Below are 7,130 nucleotides of genomic sequence, written 5' to 3' on the forward strand. Positions count from 1 at the left end.
TTGCACACATCTCAGGAGGGATTTTGTCCCACTCCTCTTTGAAGATCTTCTCCAAGTCATTAAGATTTCGAGGCTGACGTTTGGCAATAAGTATTTGACCCCCTCTCAATCAGAAAGATTTCTGGCTCCCAGGTGTCTTTTATACAGGTAACGAGCTGAGATTAGGAGCACACTCTTAAAGGGGGTGCTCCTAATCTCAGCTTGTTACCTGTATAAAAGACACCTGTCCACAGAAGCAATCAATCAATCAGATTCCAAACTCTCCACCATGGCCAAGACCAAAGAGCTCTCCAAGGATGTCAGGGACAAGATTGTAGACCTACACAAGTCTGGAATGGGCTACTAGACCATTGCCAAGCAGCTTGGTGAGAAGGTGACAACAGTTGGTGCGATTATTCGCAAATGGAAGAAACACAAAAGACCTGTCAATCTCCCTCGGCCTGGGGCTCCATGCAAGATCTCACCTCGTGGAGTTGCAATGATCATGAGAACAGTGAGGAATCAGCCCAGAACTACACGGGAGGATCTTGTCAATGATCTCAAGGCAGCTGGGACCATAGTCACCAAGAAAACAATTGGTAACACACTACGCCGTGAAGGACTGAAATCCTGCAGCGCCCGCAAGGTCCCCCTGCTCAAGAAAGCACATATACATGCCCGTCTGAAGTTTGCCAGTGAACATCTGAATGATTCAGAGGACAATTGGGTGAAAGTGTTGTGGTCAGATGAGACCAAAATGGAGCTCTGTGGCATCAACTCAACTCGCCGTGTTTGGAGGAGGAGGATTGCTGCCTATGACCCCAAGAACACCATCCCCACCGTCAAACATGGAGGTGGAAACATTATGCTTTGGGGGTGTTTTTCTGCTAAGGGGACAGGACAACTTCACCGCATCAAAGGGACGATGGACGGGGCCATGTACCGTCAAATCTTGGGTGAGAACCTCCTTCCCTCAGCCAGGGCATTGAAAATGGGTCGTGGATGGGTATTCCAGCATGACAGTGACCCAAAACACATGGCCAAGGCAACAAAGGAGTGGCTCAAGTAGAAGCACATTAAGGTCCTGGAGTGGCCTAGCCAATCTCCAGACCTTAATTCCATAGAAAGTCTGTGGAGGGAGCTGAAGGTTCGAGTTGCCAAACGTCAGCCTCGAAATCTTAATGACTTGGAGAAGATCTTCAAAGAGGAGTGGGACAAAATCCCTCCTGAGATGTGTGCAAACCTGGTGGCCAACTACAAGAACTGTCTGACCTCTGTGATTGCCAACAAGGGTTTTGCCACCAAGTACTAAGTCATGTTTTGCAGAGGGGTCAAATACATATTTCCCTCATTAAAATGCAAATCAATTTATAACATTTTTGATATGCGTTTTCCTGTATTTTTTTTTTTGTTGTTGTTGCTGTTATTCTGTCTCTCACTGTTCAAATAAATCTACCTTTAAAATTATAGAATGATCATTTCTTTGTCAGTGGGCAAACATACAAAATCAGCAGGGATCAAATACTTTTTTCCCTCACTGTAACATGAGTCTGAAAATGTGATTGGTTGATTCTGAACACTGCCACATTCTAAATATTAAAAATATGGGCGCACTTTTGCAAGCTGTGTATTGGAAGTTTTTTAATTCTCTTTTTTCCCCAAAAAAAACATTTCTGGGAAATGTGCATGCAGAATTTCTAAAAATTCTAACTACCTTGGAGAATCTGTAAAAGTTTTATTGTTCATACTGTATTCATGAAAATGTTATGTGTACATTTGAATTGGATGTATTCACTGGACATATATGAAATAACAAAACAAAAGTATCCATTTACTTATTTTCCCTAACTGTATGACCATACACACATTATAATGGAAAGTTGTTAAATTAAACATAAAACATTGAAGTGTCCCATACGCTGCAGTCACACAGTTTAGCCAGTAGAGGGGATTGATGGTCTGGATGGTGAAAGCCAACAAGAGGGAGGACGTCAGCTTCATTTCACGGAACATTTAGGGACTACTAGCAGACTTGCTCCATTTTTATCAAAACAGTCTCAGTAGACTATCCCAACAGTCCAGTGCTATTTTACATGTTTTTTGTCTAGAAGGTAAGGGTTTGTTATTTTGGGCCACAACCAAATATCAGTGTTCTGGAGATGGTTCTGGTTCATGTGAGAAAAACGCAAACCCAGCCTCAGGCTTAAACAAATTGGTTTTCCACCTCCGTAAATGAGTAATGCCTTTAAAGGAGTGCTGGGGTGTGGGAGAGTAAAAAGACTGCAGGGGCAGCTTGAGGAATCCACTATTGTAAACACAATCTCTCTATTCATTTAATACAAATGCAAAGAGGAAGCAGAGAGGGAAGGCTCCTCCATAGCTATGAAACAATGGTCAAAAGCAAATTTGCAGTCTTTTATGTAGAGGGCATGTGGAACTTGCTGGGATTCTAGGAGCATTGAGAAGCAAGTCTCACCTGTTTTTAGCGCCAATTGTGTCACAAAAGTGATATGAAATGTTGTGGAATGCTGTTTATGTTGCGATTACATTTATTCTGTTGACATCAATTTATTTTACAGAAGTGCCAATGTAAACTCCTGATCGTCACACTAAGCTTTTCATTGAAAAAAATATATGAATCATTTCTTTGCTGGTTTCCAATAACATTAAAGACATTAAATAATACTAAATTTGCATTTAAGACCAACCAATTTTTTTAGGAATCCCACATGATGCATGTAAACACTTTAGACTGACTAACTAACAAGCCTCTCTCAGCAGCTACAACTACTACATAGACTTTCTTCATATGACCAGTCAATTTATCCATGCATTTCTTAGGGTTCTTTCACCTATATTGTATTTAGTCAGTTTGAATTGAACTCTGGCATGTTTTCATCTTTGATGTAGTTTGGTAGTAGAGAACACAGCATTTGCATTTGGGTGTGGACCAAAGTAACAGGTCCAAGACCATCTGAGCGAGCTGGTCTCGGGCCGGTTCCAATTGAACTCGTGCAGTTCAATTGCAGTTTGACCCAACTATAGGAAGTGAACCAAACATGCCATATATTTTGGGATGCAGGAGGCATTTTTCTAGCTGTGAGCTGCTAAGCTGAGCTAAAGAACAGCTGTGGACATGTGAGGTGCTCTGAATATTAGGAAGATGAACAAAAAGTGAAAATTAAAGCTGGGTGCAATACAAAAAATGTTTTAAACTAATTATTTATAATCATCTAATAATTTATTAAGCATCATGTTGGCAAAGGTTTATTTTTATTTTTCTATTGTTATTTTTCTGGCTGATGAATGAAAGGTTTATGAGGGTGTTTACAGTCCCACGTGCCACTAAGCCAATGGGTTTTTGTTTTTTTGTTTTTTGATTTGTTTCATAATTTGTCATGTGAAACTAATCCTAAATCCTAAGTAACAAGTAAATCAGATGTATCAGTTTACACTCTGATTGGTACTCCACAGATTAATAGGCACTGAGCAATGCAGTACCACGTCTTTTACAGGGTTTCCCAGAGATTTTTGGAAGTGGTTGAATACCTCTCTTGAATATATTTTTCCAAGTCCACCAAGAATAGTGGGTTAAAGCCATGTGACAGGGAAGGCCAAACCATTACAGAGCCCACCACCTCCTTCCTGTCCATAAAATTCTTTACTTAACCATCTAAGGAGCTGGCAGGACTTAGCGCTTAAGCCTTCCCTGCAGCCATTGCCACTAAACAACTGTTAAGATGGGATTACAGACAAGCATAATTAGGGTTGTTAAAAGTCAAACCTTACTTGGAAAATTTCAAAAAGAGGCAAAGTGTCCCAAAAACTTGGACAAGCATTGGATACTGAACTGAACAAGACATTTGTTGCTGTTGATGTTGTTGTTGTCATGTTCCCACCTTAATACCAGCTGGGATGTTTTGGAAGGGGGTATAGGGAAGACATACCTCTCACAAACTACTCAACATCTTTCACCCATCTATATATCCCTCTTTCCCAGTGACAAACACAGATGCACATACACACATGCTAAACTAATGACTTGCTTTTATATAAAGTGCTTACAGAAAATCATCATACCACATAGTCACTTTTTTTGTCTTACAATCTGAAATCAAAACCTATTTAATTTTTTTGTTGTTGTTCCAGCTTTATTTACACATTCTGCCTTCAGTTCAGAAATGTAAAAAAAGAAAAGAAAAGAAAAGAAAACTACAATAAAACAGATTTGGAAAAGGGATCAGTCCCATGATTTAATACTTTGTAGAGCCACCTTTTGCTTTAATTACAGCCATCAGTCTGTTTGGATATGGCTCTATTAGCTTTGTGCACCTAGATTGGAGAATATTTGCCCATTCTTCCTTGTAGAATTGTTGGAGTTCAGTCAAATTTTGTGGTGAGCAGCGATTGACTGCTGCCTTCAAGTCTATCCACAGATTTTCACTTGGATTTAGGTCAGGGCTCTGACTTGGCACAGACTGCCCAATCTCAGCCATAAGGATTTTCCTTCAACGTTGCCACTGGCCTCTTGGTAGCTTTCCTTATCAATATCTCCTGGCTCGGTCATCCAGTTTGGAGGGATGGCCTGAGCTAGGCAAGGTGTTGGTGGTGCTATATGCTTTCCACTTCTTAATAATGCTCTGTATGGTACTCAGAGGGATAGTTAAAGCCTTTGAAATCTTTCTGTATCCTTCTCCTAACTTGTGCTACTCCACAACTTTGTCCCGGAGCCCTTTTGAAAGCACCTTTCCAACCATGATGTATTCTTTGCATTGCCATGCACTAGTAGTAATGGAATCATCATGGAACAGCTGGTTTTCTTATGAAGTAATCAAAACCACTGCAATTGTTGTCAGGTGGAGGGCAATTAGCATGGTGTGTGATCTGGGAAGTGACTGGTTGTACCTGAGCATGTTTATAATGGTTATTCTAAAGGGCTGATCACAAATCAGGTATTTCACTAATTAGATTTTAATAATTGTTCAGATTTTTTTTGTTTGTTGTCATTTTCACATAGATGTTGAGGGTTATAATGTGTAAGTGCAGCAGGTAAAATTTAGAATAAATTTATTTTAATTTCCAGGGTGTAATGTGACTGAAGTTAAGGTTTTTGGCAGGGTCATATGATTGTCTATAGGCACTGTACTAGCCATGCGATTCCATTGAAATCATTTGCAGACCTAGCTCCTGCATTCATTGGAGCCATCAAAGTAGTCTCTGTGATTTCTACAAATGTGCATACTTTATTGAGGTATGGTTTTGGATAGGAGACAGTGTTATTCAGATTTCTGATTTTCATTCTGATTGGCTAAATAGCCAATTAGAGAAATAAAGCTAAGCCGTAGTTTTATTCCTTATGCCTGTTCTTCTATGTGGGACTGTGTTCTTCTGCCATCACAACACATTGTACATCGCCTTCTGAGGCCTTTATGTAACCCTGTGGATAAAAACTCTAATCCATGGTTCTCACACAATGTAATTAATAATTTTTATTGCTGCTTTTATCTAAAGCCTCTTAGTTAGGTTTATGTTTTATTGGAGCCAACCAGATGTATCTTTTGATCAAGGAGGACTGCCACAGTGTGTCCCACCACTAAAGTTGAACTTCTACCAGCATGTCCCTCCCTTTTGAGCCCACTTTTCAGTTTTCCACTAGCCTTAACTCATCCAATTAACTTTGTTGTCGTTGCGGACTGTACAGAATGTGTAACTAGCTGACATGGATAACATTACTTCGAGTAGAGTAAGTTGCTGTGTTTATTGTCAAACATGACCACATTTGTTTGGAGTCTGTAGCCAGGTGAGAAGAGTGGAACAACTGTGTTCTCTGTAAAGTGTCCCTTCCCTCTCAGTCACCTCAGTGTTGCACCCAAACAGCACTGGTGGGGCGTTGAGCACATAAAACCATCTGGTCGCCCCAGCAGATCCGGCTGCATGTGGATTGAATCAAAATGATCCACTAATTGACTATTTACTGGTCTCCAAAAAGGCCATAATGGACTTGATATTAAATCCCCTCTAAAGTATTTAAAGCGTGTTTCTGAGTGCTTTTTCGGAAAGAAGGTCCTGCTTTTACAAGAGAAACAGACTTAAGCTCCCAGGTCAGAGTGTGCCCAGCCAAGGCAGCTCTCAGACAGGATTTAGGGGCAACAGTGGGAAGCAGCGGGAGAAGGGCAAGGCAGAGGTGGGGAGAGGCACGGCCAGATACACCCCAATGAGTTCCAGATGCCCCCAAGTCCCATTTTTGCACAAACAGATACTGCAAGCTATAGTGTTCAATGTTAGGCTTAAACCTGACTTCCCTTTAATGGTGATAGAGTACTTTTTATGTGGGAAGTTAAATCTTATAAATCTTCAGGGTCTAGGTTGTCTTCTTATATCCTGTGAAAGAAGCTTCAGCAGAAAAAAAAGCATCCAGTTAAGTTTTGATCAGATGACAATGAGCAGAGGTTCTTTTTAAGTGATCTGAGATTTATCAGAGGTGGACTTAAGTATGAGAGAGTGGGTCAGTTTTTAAAAGCAGATTAAAAGGCCACATAATGCTTCTCTCAACTCTTCTCACTGTATATTGCTCTGGACCTCAACCTCAGGGCAATGGGGCCATCTATCTTAAAGCTGAGATAATCATAGCACGTTCATTTATCATAGCATTGGAATTCCTTCATAGAATACGTAGCTACAGTGTATATCATTAAGGGTTTCTTTTTGTGGCACTTTTCAAAAGAAACAGACTCTCTGTTCTTCTCTTCCCTCAGATCTGGTTGGTTCCATCAGCACTGCGGTTCTGCTCTAGGATCAGGACTCTTGGGCCTGTTCAAGGGAGTCAGCAGTGAGCTGCATTTTCACACTCTTTAGGGGTTTGCATGCATGCAAGTAATCTTACTTTTTCTTATAAACCCAACTGTATACTTTACTCCAGTAACGATAAATGACAGCCTTACACAATATTGCTGATGTTGCACAATAAAAGTTTGTATAAAACCTTACTTGTGCTTATGGTCATGAATGTTGGCTTACATTTCTCACTGAAAACTCAATTCACATCAACATTCAAAGCACTGCAAAAGTTAAAATAGTTTCACTGGAAAGTATTTTCATATCCATTTGGAGAAGATTTAAATGTTTAGACACATTGTTCAGTTCCTCCTGGA

At 40.3% G+C, this 7,130-nt stretch overlaps 1 protein-coding gene across 4 annotated transcripts in view; it reads left to right on the forward strand.

The window, feature by feature from the left end:
* The window catches only part of brip1 (BRCA1 interacting helicase 1), a 65,224-nt gene extending 58,268 nt beyond the window's left edge, over positions 1-6,956 (forward strand). For all 4 annotated transcript variants that reach the window (XM_017491656.3, XM_017491655.3, XM_017491658.3 and 1 more), the window contains one exon: positions 6,735-6,956. In XM_017491656.3, coding sequence (XP_017347145.2) covers positions 6,735-6,812 — 78 coding nt within the window. In that variant the 3' untranslated portion in view covers positions 6,813-6,956. The remainder of the gene's footprint in view (positions 1-6,734) is intronic.
* Positions 6,957-7,130: the final 174 nt, after the last annotated feature.

Source organism: Ictalurus punctatus, chromosome 17, assembly GCF_001660625.3.
Source record: "Ictalurus punctatus breed USDA103 chromosome 17, Coco_2.0, whole genome shotgun sequence".
NCBI classification, from domain to species: domain Eukaryota; kingdom Metazoa; phylum Chordata; class Actinopteri; order Siluriformes; family Ictaluridae; genus Ictalurus; species Ictalurus punctatus.